The 19,777-nt window shown below is 37.8% G+C and overlaps 1 protein-coding gene across 2 annotated transcripts in view; it reads left to right on the top strand.

The window, feature by feature from the left end:
- The window catches only part of AGO2 (argonaute RISC catalytic component 2), a 52,165-nt gene extending 35,308 nt beyond the window's left edge, over positions 1 to 16,857 (top strand). For both annotated transcript variants that reach the window (XM_080377745.1, XM_080377746.1), the window contains exons 8-19: positions 762 to 909; positions 1,118 to 1,237; positions 1,592 to 1,714; positions 3,471 to 3,604; positions 6,133 to 6,317; positions 8,262 to 8,421; positions 10,336 to 10,426; positions 11,624 to 11,818; positions 12,981 to 13,115; positions 14,510 to 14,611; positions 15,455 to 15,654; positions 15,994 to 16,857. In XM_080377745.1, coding sequence (XP_080233871.1) covers positions 762 to 909; positions 1,118 to 1,237; positions 1,592 to 1,714; positions 3,471 to 3,604; positions 6,133 to 6,317; positions 8,262 to 8,421; positions 10,336 to 10,426; positions 11,624 to 11,818; positions 12,981 to 13,115; positions 14,510 to 14,611; positions 15,455 to 15,654; positions 15,994 to 16,102 — 1,702 coding nt within the window. In that variant the 3' untranslated portion in view covers positions 16,103 to 16,857. The remainder of the gene's footprint in view (positions 1 to 761; positions 910 to 1,117; positions 1,238 to 1,591; positions 1,715 to 3,470; positions 3,605 to 6,132; positions 6,318 to 8,261; positions 8,422 to 10,335; positions 10,427 to 11,623; positions 11,819 to 12,980; positions 13,116 to 14,509; positions 14,612 to 15,454; positions 15,655 to 15,993) is intronic.
- Positions 16,858 to 19,777: the final 2,920 nt, after the last annotated feature.

Genomic DNA, 19,777 nt, shown 5'->3' with positions numbered 1-19,777 from the left:
GCATAATGTTTCCTAGAACAGTTGAGTAGAAAAGCAGTGCCAATTGGGATCAGCTTTGTAATCTTGATTATTACCGATCTATTCTTCCTCTGGAATAAATGTTTATTTTTATCACTAACCAGAGATGTACAGGTAACCTGAATGTGGAGGTATTTATTCTCATTTTTAAGGAAGTAGCGTAAGGAACAAAACATACCAGCTTTTCACAAGGGGATAACTGATCAGTACTTAAATCTGGTAATTATATGTTTGGGCTTTGCTTTATGTTTTTTCAGTGGTGCATTATTTTAATGAAAGGATAGTGTTTGTGCTGCTTTGATGTATATGCAGATGTGTGTGCATATTCCAAAATATATTTGTAATGTACGGAAAGAGAGAAATGCATTTCTGAAGCAAGAATTGGTTTTGTGACTCCCATAGCAGGCTTGCCTTTTTTTGTGTGTGGAATATCATAAAATGTAATACTAGGAATATCCCAAATAAACAGGAGACGCTAGTCTGTCTCCAAGGCACCCAGTCTTAGGAAATTAATTTATAGCTTCAGGTATGAAGAATGTTAGAGAAATAGTCTTCTGTTGTACTGTTAGAAGACACACGGTAGTGGCAATGATGGAATCTTAATTATAGAAGTACACTTGCATCATTTCGGCAAGGTAGGTGTAATCTCAATAAGCTTAACTTGTGCCAAGAATGTATTGAGCAAGTGTGGGAAAGTATTTTACATAAAGTAAAGGCTTGTTTTCATGTTTGATTTCCAATAGATTCCCGCTTCAGCAGGAGAATGGACAAACAGTTGAATGCACTGTAGCTCAGTATTTTAAGGACAGGCACAAATTAGTTCTACGCTATCCTCACCTTCCATGTTTACAAGTTGGACAGGAGCAGAAACACACATACCTTCCTCTAGAGGCAAGTAAACTTTTAGATAATACTGTATTCTGGGAATGGGGGAAGGAGGTAGAGGTAAAAAAACACAAATAAATGTTGGCAAACTTTTTAGTTTCTGACTTTAGAAATACTATAGTACAGCAAGAAAAAAAAAACAAAAACACCTAGCAGCCAAAAAAACCAGTTGCGTTGTGGTTTTTTGACTCCCTTTTGTGTGGAATTATTTTAGGTGTGCAACATAGTGGCAGGACAAAGATGCATAAAGAAACTCACTGACAATCAAACTTCCACTATGATTCGAGCAACTGCCAGATCAGCACCTGACCGTCAAGAAGAGATAAGCAAATTGGTGAGTGTTCAGTCAAACATGAGTGAAGTGTAGTAATGGACTTTGGTTTTCTTACCGTTAGCAGATACTGAATGCTTTTTGCACTACGCACAGGTTATGAGCTTGTTATTATAAGCCTTTCTCCATTAATTAGAAGTACTTTCTCACAAAAGGTTTTCAAGTGGGTTTTTTGGTGCTTTGTTTCAAATTCTGAGGCATCCATGTATCCCAGTAGAATTAGTAGAGGCAGTGCATGTGTGGCTTCACCCATATATAAGGGGCATGTGCCCAAATACAGGTGATCTCAAAAAGTTTTGATCTCATAAAAATAACTTCTTTTTCTGCAAGAAATATCATCATTCCTTTCAATTTCAGATGCGGAGTGCGAGTTTTAATACTGACCCTTATGTTCGTGAATTTGGAATAATGGTCAAAGACGAAATGACAGATGTGACCGGTAGAGTCCTACAGCCTCCTTCAATCCTCTACGGAGGCAGGGTATGTTGAACAGATACTGCACAATCTGTGATAGCTTCTATTACCAGCTGTGATAATTTCTGTAATATAATTGTTTTAAATTATGTTGGATGTATTGGAATGAAGTCATTGTAGGTGTAATGTTTAGAACTTATTTTTAAGGTTTGAAAGTCCTTAAATGTATGGTCCGTTTTGCATCTCACTCAATTGCTGCTTTATTTCTGAAAGTAAAGCTAAGTTAAAAATATGTTTATGTAAACTTCAGAGAAACGTGTCTTTCTTTCATGCACTCTTTTACTGTGTGTTGCAAGAAGAAACCTGCAAATAGTGGTTCAGATCAGTGTGTACAGAGATGAACAGAAACAACTTTAATTATTGCTGTTTATATTTTCTTCCATTAACTGAAATCTTCTGAATTTCTGGTTGGTTTTGAGTCTTCTGGGTGGAGCATCTATGTTTAGGACTATTTTAAGATATTAAATCTATCAACATATACTTCTCTAGAGCCATCTCTTCCTGTGGGAGTATTTATTCACAGTTTCTTTCTTTACAAGGGCTTTTCAGATGGCCTTTCTGACATAATCGTCCTACTGTAATATCTTTCAAAAAAAGCTTGAGAAACAGGATTTTCTATCAATTATATAATGTGTCTTGGTTTTATGCAAGGTGAAAGCTTTGATAGCTGGGATAACTTAATTTATGGAGTCTTCTGATGAATCCCTTCTAGATCATGTATTGCCAGCTGAAGAGAGTCCTGTTACTTCCATAAACCTGCAATGGGAGAAGAAGATCTTACATCTTCTGTCTAAAGCTCTTCACACACAATTGGGCAGATTAGCTCAAACCTTTCTTGATGGAAAGGTTAAGATAACCCAGTTGTCTTTGCCTGATCCTGATTAGGGACAGTGCTCTCATGAGCTGTTCTGGCACCGGGGGAGCAGGGGGAGCAAGAGTTTAATGGCAGATCAATGATGGGAAGCCCAAGCAGGGGGGCACTGCATTCAGCAGACATAACTCTTTGCAAAATGACTTATCAGAGCTGTGTGTCCGTCCTGAAAAATTCCCATTAATTTTAGCTTTTGCTGCTAAATGAGAAGGTGGACACCATGGTAACTTGTCTAAAACACCTATGGGATACTAATACTTACTAAGGTAATGAATATCACCAGGATTACTTTAGTCATCTTATTATATCCCTTGTCCTCTAGATAATCCATCACAGTAAAGTCTGCTTAATGGGAGAAAAAGTGTTGCACAGGTCATAGTTGAATGCCTGATCATCTTTTGTCAGCTTGTTCACTTCTTTCTAGAGTTGTGTGAGTGACATTGAACCACGACTTGCCTCTACTTAGTGATGTCTAAAATATTGATAATACTTAAATTGCTCTTGCAAAGTTCACTAAGTGGTTGTAAAGTCACTGTAGAAATGTATGTTCTTGTTAACTTTACATACCAAGTGTGAACCTGACTTACTACCCATATGTAATTTCTATCTGCTGCTGATTTATATAACCAAAGGAAACCATCAACAATGAAAATTAACAATATGAGCTTTATTTTTATGAGCTTTATTTTCACCTGGCAAGCAAACTGTCTTGCTACAGTGATAGAATGCTCTTTATAAGGTAAGTTAGATGATGTAACAGTGGAGAAAAAGGCCTAAAAATATAAATATCCTGCTAGTTGGAGAGAAGTAGAAGCATAACTGACTTTTGTTAGTATGAATCAATTTTTGCTTTAGCATTTTTATTTATTTTTTTTCCCCTTACGCTTCCAGAATAAAGCAATCGCTACACCAGTTCAAGGAGTCTGGGACATGAGGAATAAACAATTTCATACTGGAATTGAAATAAAGGTTTGGGCAATTGCATGTTTTGCTCCCCAGCGCCAATGCACTGAAGTTCATCTTAAGTAAGTGTGTTTCATCAGATGGTGATTTTATTATTTATGAATATTAGTATGACAAAATATAATTTCACTTATTTAGAATATATATATTTGTTAAGTTGTTTAACATATGATAGTACAACTTTGACAGTGCTTTTGGAGTTCTGAGAAGTTGCTGTATTTACAAGATGAGTAGGACTAGTTTTGTTGAAAGATTCATTCAAATATTCCAAGTCAAATCTGGTTTCTCTGTCTTTGGATGGAACATGATTGTTGACAGATTATTGTTAGAAGTGACATCTGCTATTCTTAGATCAGGGGAAGTGTGTGACTCCGTAGATGGATTGTCTGATTCCTTTTTTTGCAAGCAGTTGCTTTCTCTTCATGCATGGGCAAGTGCTGCAGCTCTTAGAGGTGACTAGCAGGTGACTCAACGGCTCTTTGTAAGGTGAACGCAAGACAGTGATTGTTCATAACAATACTATTGCCATAACAGTGTTCCTTTAGAAGATTTGCCAAATAGCTTGGGAATTTTCCCCTAACAGGAACTAAACTGCCAGAGAATTCTCCCTTCCACACTGTTGCTTCTAGTGGAGATGCCGCATAGAAGTTAGTTTTGAGAGAGAGACAGAAGTCTTCAACATAATAAGCCAAAATAAAATTATTTGTTGGTTTAGATGGAGTTTGTCCTCACTGTGAAAGGACATTCCTTCATACTAGGAATATGACTGCATCCAGCTGCATCTTGTTGCCTCTTGTTACATCTTGTTGAGCAAGTTGGAACTCTGCTGCTGTAGATCTGTCAGAGTAAACACCTTCAAAATCCCTGAAAGTCTTCAAAACCGTCCTGGTTTACCTCTCAGGAACAGGGAGAGAACCTTTCCTCTTGGACACCATACTTGCAGATGGACTTCTAAAGGCTCAAAACCTGTGCTGTTTTAGACTTGCATATTCTGCCGCTGACTCTTTCTGCTTAGTGGTGAGTGCCTGTTTTGCCAGGGAAGATGCTTAATGTACCTATTTCTGCAAGAAGCCACATGCTGCGGGGCTGAAGCTCATAGACTGTTATGATTCATTAAAGTTAACAATGGGTTTGGAAGAAACTAAATCTTCACACCCTCTCAAGTGGGTAAGACTGTATCATCTCTCACCCTGTGGTTAAGACGAGCAACTTTTTAGACACCTCTGGGGGCATCCACTCCAAAATAATAAAAGGGGCTCTTTATCAGCATTTATGTCACTTAGGCGTTGCTGCCAGGGATCATGTTTACTGTGGTGGTCATTAAGCCAAGAGCCAAAGGACATTTCTGGGTATGTCTGCACTAGTGTTTTAGTTTGGATGAGGAGTGTGTATTTGATGTCATTCTCCTTATAGTCACCAATTGCCTTACCGTGTTCTGCATCAAGGAGCAGTCTGAGTGTACAGTATGGATTTTTTTTTTTTTTTTTTTTTTTTTTTTTATTTTTTTATTTTTTTTTTTGGACAAAATTGGGCTCGAGGATGTGCTTCGGCCACTAAAGGATGCTCAGCCCACAGCAGCAGACAAGCCACTGTGATGAGAAATCCCAGAAACATAGAGCATGGATGCTAGTCCTTTGGCGCCAAGTACTCTGTTTGGTCTGCATTGTGACACCTCACTACTTGCTCATCTTGTCTTTGTTTTATGGGGATGGGACTTACAGACTACTCGGGCACCACTGACTGCAGGCATCTGACCTGGAGAAGCCATGACACTGAAGATGCTTTCCAGGCTGGTTATACTCTAGAGAGCCCTAGGCATCTACACTGGAGTACTTTTGATTGTCTTGCTTATAGCAGGCACGCTGTCTTTTTGGTGTCCCTGCAAAAGGAAATATGGCCAAGCGCTACCGTGTCAACTAGAGCCCGGAGAAGGAGGCAGGTTGCAACACAGCTGCAAGCACGGGGCCGGGGGTAGTCTTCATTGGTAAAAGCCTCGTGACAAAATTAGGTTTCTGACTGGTTCCATCAAAGGGTGACTTATTTATATCATCCTTATGAAGGTTTGTGTTCACCTCCAGAATAGACCTTTTCTCTGAGATCTAGCAAGGTTTTCTTGTGCATTATTGTTGACATTTGATCAGTTCATGGAGACACAGTTCTTGGTAACTTCTGGTGGATGTTTTTCTTACCAAGAAAAAGAAGGAACTCCAGCCATTTCTGTAGTGGTAAGTACCAGATGGAAGTTTGTACTATAGAAGAGCAGGCTATCCAAAATATCATCATTGTGGTGTTTTTTTCAAAAAGTAGCTTATACTGTATGTGCAGTAGAAAGATCAAATAAGGTGGAATTTGCTTTGGAAATTAAGCTTTTATTAATGGTGTTACTTATGCAGTGTATTTCCTCACCTTCCCCTGTCTTTCCTTCAGTGACTACATAGGCATAGTCAATTAAAGATGTGCATGGGGTAAATTCCCAGGTTTTTGGACAGCGCAACTCTACAGGCTTAACAGAATTGTTCCATTAAAAATAAGAACAAGCAAGATGGGGTTTGCTACCTAAGAAACTAATCTATTTATTTATGTCCCTTAGGTCCTTTACAGAGCAACTGAGGAAGATTTCCAGAGATGCAGGAATGCCAATCCAGGGGCAGCCGTGCTTCTGTAAATACGCGCAGGGAGCCGACAGTGTGGAGCCCATGTTCAGACATCTCAAGAACACTTACACTGGGCTGCAGCTCGTTGTAGTAATTTTGCCAGGAAAAACACCAGTCTATGGTCAGTAAGTGCAAATCATGAGCGTGTGTTTCAGTCACAACTTCATGTATTTTTTTGTGAAGTAGCTGAATGAGAGAAGTTTCTTTCTGGTTTAACTATATAAATTCCATTTAGGGAATGGGCTGTAAATTAATTTTATTCTTGTTCTTGTGCTGCATGATGTTTTATATTAAGACCTTAATTATTTTAATTATTTTTGTCTGTGCTTTTCATTTGCTTTGCCACATTCTTGCTGTTAGTTGCATTTGAGATGCAGTTTGTGAGTGAGAAAGCTAAACCAGGGCCTTTGTGGCTTTGATGAAATTGTTACGCAGTGGATTAAAATATAATTACTATAACTTGTGTGTGAAGCATACCAAGTGATTTGAAGAATTAATGCCCTCAAGAACTGTGCAGCTTTTAGAACATCGTTGCTTACGTCATCACCTTTGGCAAAGAAAGTTTAGTGAAGGAGATTTCCACCAATTCATTTTTTTCCTATTCTTTCGGTTTGAGTCTGGGGTTGTGAGGAGACAGATGCATGGAAGGTGAAAACTCAGCAAGTTAAACTGTTTTTTTTGAAAGAGCTTGACATTTAGGGCATTTTACATAGCACATAAACATAGCTTTTAAATGTTTCAGATAAACCATGCATTTTAGTTTTAATTAGCCCTTCCTATAGCCAAGACTGCTCATTTTCTTATCCTGCCTTTCCCCTTTATTCACTTCCCTTGCCTAGTTGCAGTACCATCCACTATTTTTCTCCCATAGCTTCATGGACTGGCTCTTCTCTAATGGCTCAGATCTACCAAGCAGCTGCAGATTTGTTTTATCCCATCCCATTCTCCACCCTTACCAATTTAATAAAGCAGAAAGTAATTTCCTACCTTTCTTTTCTCAAGATTATCTCATGTAAGATAAAAAGAGATTTAAAAAGGAACCTTAATAAAATCCCCTTGAATTCAGCCTTGCAAAGAAAGTGGCTCATCTCTTAATTTGTTCAATAGAAATTCAGTGCAAAATGACATTTTCACTTCTGCTGCTTGGCATTAAAAGAGACTCTTTACTTAACCACTGAGAGGATGTGGAACCACTCTCATCTGCTTTCCTTGTCATGATCTTTAATTATAGTTCTTTCTGCCCCCTCTAATCATCTCTTAATTTTCTCCCTGTGCTCTTCCATAGTCTTGCACTTCCTTTACCACATCTTGTCTTGTTTTCTCACCCTTCTCCTCAAAAAGCCTCTTTCCCTTTCTTGTTGCCAAAGGAGAAGGGGGTGTGTGTGCGCTGTTCTCTGAGCCTGCCTTGGAGCCTAAATTTCTTCTTTTCCTGAGTGTAAGAGTATAGCTCTCTTAAAGCCTTTAAGTCTCGATTTTGTTGGTACCAATAGGATTTGTCCTAACCTTTTGAATAGTACAGTTCTTACTGAGTTTCTTCTGGAGTTTTTATGGGCTGTCCTTTGCTAAACTAGCCACTTATGCAAGTGGTGAATTTGCACTGATGAACTGATAAAAGTGGTTGGCTGAATATTACTCAGCACATTACTATTAAGTTTGCAGTACTAGTTCAGTGTTCAATAATGAAAGAAGTGCTCATCATCCTAATGTTTTTCATGTTACCTACTTTATTAGCCAAAGGTTCTTCCATGCTGATTATGTCATTATAAATTATAAATTACACTGTCATTCTAAAATTAGTGTAATTTCACAAAAAAAAAGTATTCTTGGTTAAAAGAAGCAACAGTGCCTTTAGTTATATTTAGGACCCAGTCACTGCGCTGTTGGCAGATGAAGCAGTATGGAAGTGGGAGGAGGTTTACTGAAGGCTGGGGTTGAGTCTGGGGATTAGGTTTTTTCTTGTTTCTTAAAACTCTAGATGTAATTAATTGTCACTAAATTAATGTCTCCTATGTTGTTTGATTTGCAATATGCAAATATTTTGGGGGGTTTTTTCTCTGTTTTGCAGCGGAGGTGAAGCGTGTTGGTGACACTGTGCTGGGAATGGCTACGCAGTGTGTTCAGATGAAAAACGTGCAAAGAACAACACCGCAAACTCTGTCTAACCTTTGCTTAAAAATAAATGTCAAATTAGGAGGTGTAAATAATATTTTACTGCCACAGGGAAGGTAAGCTGACTTTCAGAGATGAAGAGGGTATTGTATTGTAAAGAGAACGTGCGTCATATTAAGATAACTGTGTGCTTTTATCTGTAGTCGTAGCACCATACTTGAAGTGACTCTTCTGACGAACCTATTGTTTGGCTTCTAGTAAGTTGTCCTGCAAAAGTTAGGTTACAAAGACTGGAGAAGAGCCCTTGTTCCATTTTGAAATCTGACCATTGAAGATAGCAACTTTCATTTGAATGAAAAATTTCTAGTATTTTATCTGCCTTGAGTTTTCAGAAACAAATTTAGACAGTCTTGAATAGTAGTGCCTTTTCCTTGTGGTCAAGATCCTTCATTTTGTTGTATGTCTTAATTTACATAGACATTTAAAAATCCAAAAGCTGGGAGCAGAAAAGTACTGATTGGTTTCCAGGTCCAGTTTATCTTGCAATTTCTTATTTGGACTACATTGATAAGTTTTAGTCATACTGTGACTATGTTCTGTGAAGTTGCTTTGATGCTATTTAATTCTGTATCTGACAAGTCACTGAAGTTCTGCATATAGTTGAGTGGGAGTGAAAGAAATACCTTGCTTATTTGTTAAAAAGGAGGGACCATGCTGTTAAAGACTACATTTGGTTTGTGTGTCATCTCAAAACAAATGTTCTTCAATTGAAACTTCTAATCAGTTTTATTGAAAAAATAAGCAATAAGAAATTCTAATGGAAGAATGAACAAGATACAGCTTGTTCTGACTTACCAGTGCAGAATAGAGAAGGCTAGCATAAATATATATATCAAGTTTCTTTAGTCAAAATGAATAACTAGGTTTCTATGTTAGTAAAAAGATGGCATTTTTACAATCATTGTATTTCAAGTTATAGAGGGAGCTCAGGGAACAACTTTCTACATCGTTCTTGGGAGCCTGTTTCAAAGAAGTCAACATTCTGGTTTGCACAGATAAGCACGTTTTCACTTTGGCATATTTAGGCTAGTCAGAAGGCAGCTGCTGAAAAGTAATCCAACAACAAGTACTTAGGGAGGGAAAAAAAAGAACACATTATCAGAAAGCATATATATTTTGTGTATCTTCTTAAATTTTGTTTGTTGAACTAAATATACTCAGCCTGGGTAATGTGCTTGTTGGAGATCCTATTAAAGCAATTAAAAATCATCATATTGCAGAGCATGCATTTCAAAGGCACAGTGGGTTGGTTTGTTTTAGTTTTTCAAAAAGGAGTTAAGAGATACCGCTGTGGAAACAAAACAGAAACACACACACGCACCCCCCATATAAATAGTTCCATGCTTTATGTATTCCTAAACATAAGTACTCTGTTAAATGTTAAATGGCACGTGTTGACAAATAATGTGGCCAGAAAGTTGAATTCCGCTCATTATACCATTAAACTATGCATTCATGAACATGGAGTTCAGTAGAGGGAGGAGGAAAATGGCACAACTACACACAACACCTAGACATTCTGGAAAAGTGCAGGTTTTAGCAGTTAAAATAGAAATCTTTGATATCTTCTGTTGGTTGAAGGGGTGGGAATGAAACAAAACCATAGCATCTGTATATGTGCACCGTTACTTAATTTTATCACATGTTATTTGATGCTAAGGAATCAACTTTTACTCCTTTCTGTGGTCTAATTAATAAAGGCTGCAATTCTCCAAGTTAAAAAGGAAATTTTTTTCCTCATTTTTAATGTAAAACAACAACTAGCCATGCTTTAAAAATATATTAAGTATTTAGTGTGAGAATCCTTATCTGGACTTCTAATTACTGTCACAATACAAGTGACCAACTCTGATCAAGTGCAAATAGTTGACTAATTCCCTTGAAGAGTATAGAGTGCTATTTGCTTGAGCTAGTGTGCTTTATTAAGCATAAGTTTTGCTGCTTTTACAAATTTGATTTCTCTTTATCAGACCGCCAGTATTTCAACAGCCTGTCATATTCCTTGGAGCAGATGTAACCCATCCACCAGCTGGAGATGGAAAAAAGCCTTCTATTGCCGCAGTGAGTAAATTGTGTAATGATCTTTAACCCCTGCTCTCCCCTGCTGCTCAGCTGTAATGCATTTTATTACTTTCACTTCTTTTGCGGTTCATTTTTTCAGATTGCCTAATCATAGTATTATAAAAGATTTTTTTGCAAGTATCTCATGAAACTTTGGAGAGCTTGCTCTGATACTAATTACTTATAAGTATGTATTGGCTTGTAAAATGCCTGAACTGCTAATACACAGAGGAGCTTTTCCATTAGCTGATATTTAACAGCAACCTGTAATAAGGTGGTGCATGTTTAAATCTGCTTTTTCAGCAGTTAAAATGTTAAGAATTTATCCATTACTGATGGGGAACTAAGCTGGCTCAGCTGTGGTTTTGGGGAATTCAGGCTTCCTGATAACACAAAATGTGCAGTAATCACTTGAAAATGTGCTCCTTAAATACAGGAAGCGGCCTTTGATTATGTCAAGCGCCTGTAGTGTTTGCTCTGGCTTATTTAATAATGAAGATCTTCGGTGACAGTATGTGCAGCATCTTAGCCTGTGGTGTTAAATGAACAAGTAACTGTTTTAAGAAGTTATACATATATGGCCAGGGAAAAGCATGTGGAGATGTGCTTAGCTGTGATTGCTGACATAGGGCATTTGGAATCTTTTTTGATTGTTTGTTTTTTTGAGTCCCGCACCACTTTTACAAAATGTATTTTTTTTCAATATATGAATAGTAATTTTTTACAATATATGACTACTTCATAAATACAAAAAACCCTTCCCTTGGCGAGTGGTGTCTGTTTGGTGTGGATATTTCTGTGGTGCCTCACCATTTGAGTTTTAGAGATTCATCCACATTGTCCCAGAAGGGGACTCTGTCTTCAGGAGTTCAAATTGTTGCAGTCCAAACTAAATCAATGGTTTCACGTCCACGCTCTGGAAGCATATTTGGGTGTTTTTAACTAACTGTATGTAGGTACAAATAGGAAATTAGTCTTCTAGATTTAAAATAAGCTTCCCGTTTCAACAGGATATGTTACCACACGTAGACTAAACTGAAAGCTCTTTCTAAGCATATTATGATTTTGACTACATCTTTGCTAGGTCAACCGCTTAGTTTACAAGGTACTGTTAAAAAGGTAGTGCAGTTATCTTCATGAAATATCTTTAATAAAGTGTTTCTCAGTTTGGTTTGATACTGAGCATTTTTTCAACAGGTTGTAGGAAGCATGGATGCTCATCCTAATCGATACTGTGCCACTGTTCGGGTCCAGCAGCACCGCCAAGAAATCATCCAAGATCTGGCCGCCATGGTCAGGGAGTTGCTTATTCAGTTCTACAAATCAACTAGATTTAAACCAACTCGTATTATCTTCTACAGAGATGGTGTTTCTGAGGGGCAATTTCAACAGGTTATATTTTTCTTTTTGTGAAATATTTTGATAAAGTGGTTTTCTGGTAGTAATGTAGTGTTATGTAGTTGGAGTTACAAAAAGAAGTACAGCCTTAATAAATTTGTTGGATTCTAACCAAGCAGAGCAGGGAAAGTGTTTTCAGCTTTATTTTAATACTTTCCCACTTTAATTTTGCAAAGGGAAGTATTTTACAAATGATAAAGTATAGGTTTAGCACTCGAGCTATGTTAAACATCTGTGACCTGTTAAAGGTATATTAGTCAAACTGTAACCCCTAACTGTAAACTGAACTTGGACAGTAAAGAAAAACTAAGCGTAAGCTAATTTTTCTTACTTTTTAACCAGGATTAATAAATGCAGTATTTTCACACTGTCACTTCTAATTCATTCCGATAAAATTCAGCAAATACTTTGTGTATTTATTTTGTTTACTTACAAGTATCATATTTCATGAAATATTTTCCTATATATTTTAAAGATATTAACATATGCTTTCCTTTCCAGTATCTTATACGTAAATTAAAAGATAACAGAATTTAGTCAGCTTCTCAAAATCCAAGGGGCAGGGAATAATGTCACTTAGTAAACTTGAATTAATAATATTATCTTTGTGTGAATTTCTTGTTTGCATTTATCACTGTTTTTCACTAAACTTTGAATTCATAATTAACCCAAATCCCAAATCATTGCTTTTTGTTTTATTGCACTTCTCTTTCTCTTCTTTTTATGGATGCCTGTAGTCCTGCGTGAAACTTCACAGAGCTGGGAAAGAGCATGCAGTTGAGCAATTCTGGATTTTATCCCTTGTGCTAGCCTGAAAAATAATCAGGCTGGTTTATATTCAACAACCTTATTAAATGTTCATTTGTATTTGGCAGTTAAAAAGATTTTGACGTACAGCTTATTAGTCCAAGCCTCATGCTTGGAGCTGAACAAATATAGAACCAGCTCTCGCCTGGCTCAGAAAACTGGTGATCTAATTTGTTCTCATTAAGTGAAGAAATTAAGGTTTGATCCTGCATGCTTTGACATCTCATTACTCTGAGTGACAATGCAAGAAGTAACATGATAAATAAGAGTAATTCGTAGATAAATAAGAGTTATTAGTAAGATAGCTATCTTTCATATTTATCATGTATCTTTTATGTTTATGATTCAGGTTCTCCATCATGAATTGTTGGCTATCAGAGAAGCATGCATTAAACTAGAAAAGGATTACCAGCCTGGAATTACATTTATAGTTGTGCAGAAAAGGCATCACACCAGACTCTTCTGTACTGATAAAAATGAACGGGTATGTGACCGGCCAGTATCTAGCAGGCAGCCAGGTTACCTATTACTGCTTATTTAAGCAGCAAGAGACTTATTTGTAGAACTACATAACATAGCGGGTGAGATCTTTCTACCTGGAATGGTAAACCTTCATTTTCTGTCCCATATAATAAATGGGTAAGAAGCTTTTACGAAACATCGGCAGGATGTGCCGTTCAACAAGTGTGCCCATCCGTTTTTAAGTTCATCAATGCTTTCAGCTTTCTTTTCATTTTTTTTCTTTACTGTCTCAAGATCCTCGAGGGTTGAGGCTCATCTGAGTAGTGTAGGGCTTATAATGTCAGTGTCTGGAAGTTACCTCTGGCACTCTTTGTTGTAAACGGTGATCTGTTTAGCATTCCCAACACACTTTAAAAGCATGTTCCATCTGATTCTAGAACTAGTAAATTCACTAGTAAATTTGGTTGCCATTGACTACAGAGTGACTCTTGGGTTACTAGCTGAGATGTAGACGCTGAAATTGTTGGGTAAGGTGAACCCTAAACTTTGAGAATACTTTCTTTTCCATTAATGCTACTTCTAAGGGATCTTGGGTGTCTAATGTCTTAGGCACATGGAGTTCAGTTTGGGCATATCAAGTGTCACAAGATTTGTAGCGTGTGTTTGTAGTACTGAACATCTCAGATTTTTAGAAGTGTTTCATAGTCATTATTGTATCTATGTGAAGTACATGTAGAAATACTTGATTCCACCTTTCTGCATGAGAGGAGACTCTCCATCCTAGCAGACTTGGGGTCATTGCTGTAAATGAAGCGTTCACAATGGCAAACCTCTGCTCACAGATGGGGTTTCATGTTCTTTTTCCTTCTGTCAGGCTTCTCTGCATGAGCACTTGAAGCCCACAAGGCTTCAGGACAGTAATTGATAACTTTTAATGCTGACACGCAGGTGGTTCTTTTATTGATGAGATGCTATGATTATAGTTGTCAAATTGTCTTAAAGAGTATTTTCAAGTTCTGCTTTGAGGGAAAGTGTTTTTGAGGGAAGAGGCCTGTCTTACCTGAAAGAGGACAATCCATAGTTGTATAACCAAGAAGTGCAGAGGAATAACCTGTCCTGGAATGGGAAGATGAAAAGAATTTGACAAATTAGTTAGAGGAAATTCTTTTATGTTAATTAGCAAGTCTTTGTAGGTAACTTCTAAGAAGATTTCGCAGCTCATCTTTTCTTTTTATTTCCCCCTTCTGTAGTAGAGACACTCCAGATTTTCAGTTGAACGAAAGTTCAGTTTTGCTCACTCTTTTTCGACTTTCTGCTTTTTACAGATTTTTTTTCCCATTTGTTTTTTCCTTACTATACAGCTGAGAAGAAAATACTTGGTGTGCCTTGCTATATTTGCATTTTCTTTTCACACAGGTTGGAAAAAGCGGAAACATTCCTGCTGGTACCACAGTGGACACAAAAATCACCCATCCATCAGAGTTTGACTTTTACCTCTGCAGTCATGCTGGTATTCAGGTACAGAATTTTGTGTGGGATGGTAACTCGCAAAGGTAACGCTGGCTGTTGATATTTCCTGTAGCGTTCTTTGCACAGGAGACGCATGGTACAACTTCCATCTCTGTATTTCAGCTTTTCATGCCATCGACAGTGCTCTTCTGTCATCGTTAAAATCTAAAAGAAATAATAAACAGTTAGGAAGCACACCCTGTGCATTTAATTTATTGTGCTTCTCTCCTGTCTGTGTACCACTTTGAATAGTAGTGAGGTGGTTGGACTATTTTATACAGCTGCCTCTTGCATCGAGTTCTCTAGAAATGTGCATCCAGTTCCTAGGAAGCAACGGATCACATTTAGATAGCCCCATTGTGGTTTCGCAGTTCCTTTGATTTCTTCTTCCAAGTCAGGAATAGAAGCTATTAAACAACAGTACTGAAAGTCAAAATGTAATAGTCCTCAAAAAAAGCATACTCAACAGGGGCATGAGTTAGATTGCTGTTAGCTATTAATGTTTTACCTAAAGTTACTTTATGTGATGGCTTTTTGTCAGATCTTAAGTTTCACAAGATGAAAGTGCATTTCAATAAGATAATTTAATTTCAGTAACAGGGATGAAATTCTAGAAAATGTAAGCTAACCAAAAGTGAAAACAGATTACTTATATGGGGAGCAAGACAGGAGGGCGTTTGCCTTTTTTAAAGGAATAATTTGCTGAAGTATGTAGAATTGTTCACACGTGGGTTTTGAGGCAGTGGCTGGTTATACTGCAATTAATTTGCGGGGGGGTGGGTGGGGGTGGGGGGGTGGGAAATTTCAAGAAGTATTTTTGAAATGCTGATGTCCTGTGTGATCTGCCTTCAGGGAACAAGCAGACCTTCTCATTACCATGTCCTCTGGGATGACAATCGTTTCTCTTCAGATGAACTGCAGATTCTCACCTATCAGCTGTGTCATACATACGTACGTTGTACTCGTTCTGTTTCCATCCCTGCACCAGCATATTACGCGCACCTGGTTGCCTTCAGAGCCAGGTATCATCTGGTGGATAAAGAACACGATAGGTGAGTTGCATAGTTTTGAATTATTACAGAATTTGAAAGGAAGTGGGGGGTGTTAATTCTGGGGTCAGTGTTATCTTCAGTTAGCAGTTTGAAGGTAAATTTGATCTTACCTCTGAATTATATTGTGGGAAAAAAGCAGAAGATGCTCCCGTAAGCTTCTGCACTATTTTTCTGTTTCGGAATTTCAGTGGTGTCTTAAGGGTAACAAACTTTTTGACTGTTCTGTTCAGAAGAAATGAATGATGTGAAAACGTGCGAGGAGAGGCAGATTTAAATAGGGTTTCTCTCCCCCCCGACCCTCTTTTTTTGTTTTTGCTCCCCACCTCCCTTCTCTTTCAGTGCTGAAGGAAGCCACACTTCCGGTCAGAGTAATGGCAGAGATCATCAAGCACTTGCTAAAGCAGTTCAAGTTCATCAGGACACGTTGCGCACTATGTACTTTGCTTGACATGTTTTAATGTTTAGCAACTCAGTACAATACAGAGTTGGATTCACGTGAGACCAGCTGCACTTAGACCAACAGTTGCCCAAGCTACAGTGACAGCCAGCAATGAGTGATGCATCTTAATTTTTTTCTTTCCCATTTGCAAGAAAGCCTTCCGTCCAGAATTTCAGACTTGATTATGAACTACATTCTTGTACCAAACCCCACTATTGTTGGAAATGTGGTTTGCCAAAAACCTCTAAGCTGCTTGGTATAAAACAGACCCAGATTTTGTAATTAAGTCAAGAGCTGCGATCTCAGGGCTTATGGGGAAAAAAAACCCCAACAACCCAACCCACAAAACTCCTCATTCAGTTTGCTATTCATTGACATGCTTTTAATAATTTGGAAAGGTCTAATTCATACTGAGGTTTGATGGGCTAAAATGCTGTGAATTAGCTTTTAATACAAAGGAAAGCAAAACATTTTTTGACTATTTATGAAGTCTTGATTATTCTAGATGCATTTACGAAATTTTATTTTCAAAAAAAGAGTAACAAAATTCTGGTTTTCAACTGTCTTATAAAGATTATTCTCTGTGTGTCTAAGGGCAAATGTATTTTCTGAAGCTTGTTCTTGAATGTTTTTTATTGTGCTGCATTTGAAAACGTTTTTCATAGACTAAAGAATTTTAAAAAAGAATCAACTTGTACCTAAGCTTTTAATAGGTCCAGTTAGATTGGCAAAGGAAAATGTGCCATTTAAAAAAAAAAAACAAATTTGTAAAGAATTTTTTTTAAATCATACTGACAGCTAACTTTAGAATTTGTCATACAGGACTGTGACATTTACTTTCCAAAGTCTCTAAAGAATACGGGTCTGTGGTGATAAATACAGTACAATCCTTTTTCACTGTTTGAGTTAATGTAAATTTTATATATGTTTCACAGTATTAATGTGATAGACTAGATGCTATTATTTATTTTTATTTACTAAGGAGTGCTCGCTCATTATACGTCTGTTAACATATCAAAAATGCTTTGGATTTAGAAATTAAAACCTTATCGTGGGGACATTACTACTCAAATGCAAAAATATGCAATTGACTTTGAGAGTTCAGAGATACATACAGTGTATATTGTGTAGCTTGTGATTTGTAGAAAGGCTTTTTAAGCATGCACGCAACATGGCAGGTTCTTCCTGTGCAGTTCACAGACGCACACAAGACCAACATTCTACATTCCTTCAAGCACAAAACAATTGTATTTTATTTATATGTTGAATATTGGTAAAGCAGGAGCTCTAATAGAGGAGGGTGGCTCACTGTTTTGTAATTTAGACAAAAGTCAGAGAATCTATGCAGTAAAGATAAATCTTAGGAAACTGAAGTTTACTTATGAAGGGAGGTGAAACTTTCTTCATTATGCATAAGGTAAATAGTAAATGTGAGAGTTTTGCCATTCTCTTAGGAGAAGCATTAATTAAAGCTGATAATTAATAGACAAACGCTTCTGTTAGTTTGCACACTGGATTCATAAAAAAACCCATAATACATATGTAAACCATTGCACTAATTATGATGCCACAAGCAGGTTTAGAAGAAAATGGGAAAAGCCCAGGAAACTGGTTTGTGCTGGCTTGATGTTGTTTATTTTTTCATCAGATAACTGAAACAACATGCTAAGAGGCAGGTTTTAAAAATTTCATTCTCTTCCACTGATTCATTTGGCTTTGTCCTTTCTCTTTTTCTCTTAGCAGATGCGCGGTCACTGTTCTGCATAATTTACCTCTAGCCACTGAGACGGGCAAGTAGCTTTAACCAATACGGAGGTCTGTGCCATATAGCAGATAGACTATAACTGGTTGCTGTGGAATAAGCTAGAAAATGCCCAACTTTTGCTGCAGAAAGAGTTTTAGGTACATAACTCTGTGCAAGTTCAGATCTTCACCTTGTAGCAGCATGTTGGTTGTCGGTGGTGTTTAGGCGAAGTAACAATGTAAAACCTATTAATAGATTAATTGTATTTGTATTATATTAATTTGGTGATGAGGCTGCTGGGTTAGATTTTATTCTTGATCACAGTTATGTAAATCCACATTTTAAATTACGCTGGTATAACAGAAAGTAAATTCCAGGTCGCATTGTCTGTCTTTCTGTGTTCCAGCCAGGTTGTACATACCTCCCTTGCAGTACTGCTAAACTGCAAACCCTTTCCACAGTGGGTATGTTGCACTTCTCAGTGCGTTTGCTTGAAAGGGTTCATATTGCAGTGAAAATTTTAATTTGGCAGAGTTTTATATAAGAATTATTTTTTTATATGAATTATGCTTAACAAATTCAAAGATCAACCATTTTAAGATGCCATTTTAGTTTATTTGCTGTTCGTTATGCAGAGACCTCTTGGATGTGAAATTCATCCTCCTCTTTCCTCTCTGTGCAGATCGGGAATAAATGACTTAGGTGGTCAGATGAGGCGAGGGGGGTAGAATCTGTCTTGACCTCAAATCTTACTTCAGAAGCAAACTGTGGGACTTTGCTGTGTCCTATTTAGGATGTATTTTGGGGGTTGGAGTAGTTGTTGCAGCTCCTTTTTGTGAGAAAAGGAGTATTAGGTGGACCCTTAATCTGAGAGTAGCTGTTGTTTGTGTATCCTCTTGGAATAAACAGAAATTTTGTGTAGCTTTCCTTCCCTGAGCATGAAGAACTTGGGATGGTTATATTCATTTCAGGCTAGGGACATTTTTACCTTTTACAGATCTTTTTAAGCCTTCTAATACAGCTAATTCTTGATGGCTTGATTTCTCCTTCTGTTCCCATCCCCTCCCACCCTCCCGTGAGTGGTGAATTGGTGAATAATTTGAAGTTTATTTCTAAAAAACCCTGTTGACCAATTATATACTTTGAAAAGTACAGTGTGCTGTAAGTCCAGCAGCTATCTTTCTGGGAATATTTTAATAAAAACTATTCAAAAATGTCTCCTGTCCAAAAAAAGCCACCACGAACGCCTAAACCTCTGCTTTTGGGTTTTTTCCTCCCTTACCTCCCACACGTCTGGTAAGAACAACATCTCAGGTAAACACAAAGCTCACGGTGACTGTATCTCGCACACATTCCTGCTGTTGAAGTCGCAGTTGAGGCAGACAGTTATAACCACTAAGTCACTATGCAGCTCAGGTCAGCAGTAACCAAATGTCCGTTACCCTCTGGCAGTTGGGGTTGGTTTTCTTTTCTTCTTCAGCCTGTGCAAAGGAGTTTCGTGACTCCCATTGTAAAAGAGTGCTGGGCTGGACCTCATCCCTTGCCTTCCTCTTCCTCTCCATTACGTTCCTGGCAATGACCTTTTGCTTGAATTCGGCCATCAGTGCAGGTGGTCCTGGTGCTCAGCAGTCTGAAAACTGAGTAACTGCACCCCAGTGACAAAAATCTCTCATTCCTGTTGCAGGCAGGAGCAGTGTGATGGACAGACTGACCGCTGCCAGTACTGCGGTATTTCTTTTGTTTTCAAGAAGTGTGCGTAAGACATGAACAGATACTAATGAATCGCTGCCTATAGATTAGTTTTTTCTGAGTTTTTTTTTAATGGAAATGGTAACACTGTTGAAACAAAAATACTCGAAGTTCAGGGAGGCTCAGACTTGGCTGGGCAGGTCCCCACGTAGTCTCGGCTTGCTGGACCTGCTTTGGGCAAGGGGCTGGAC

This window comes from Falco punctatus, assembly GCF_963210335.1.
Source record: "Falco punctatus genome assembly, chromosome: 3".
NCBI classification, from domain to species: domain Eukaryota; kingdom Metazoa; phylum Chordata; class Aves; order Falconiformes; family Falconidae; genus Falco; species Falco punctatus.
This window is presented reverse-complemented; position numbering and strand designations above follow the sequence as displayed.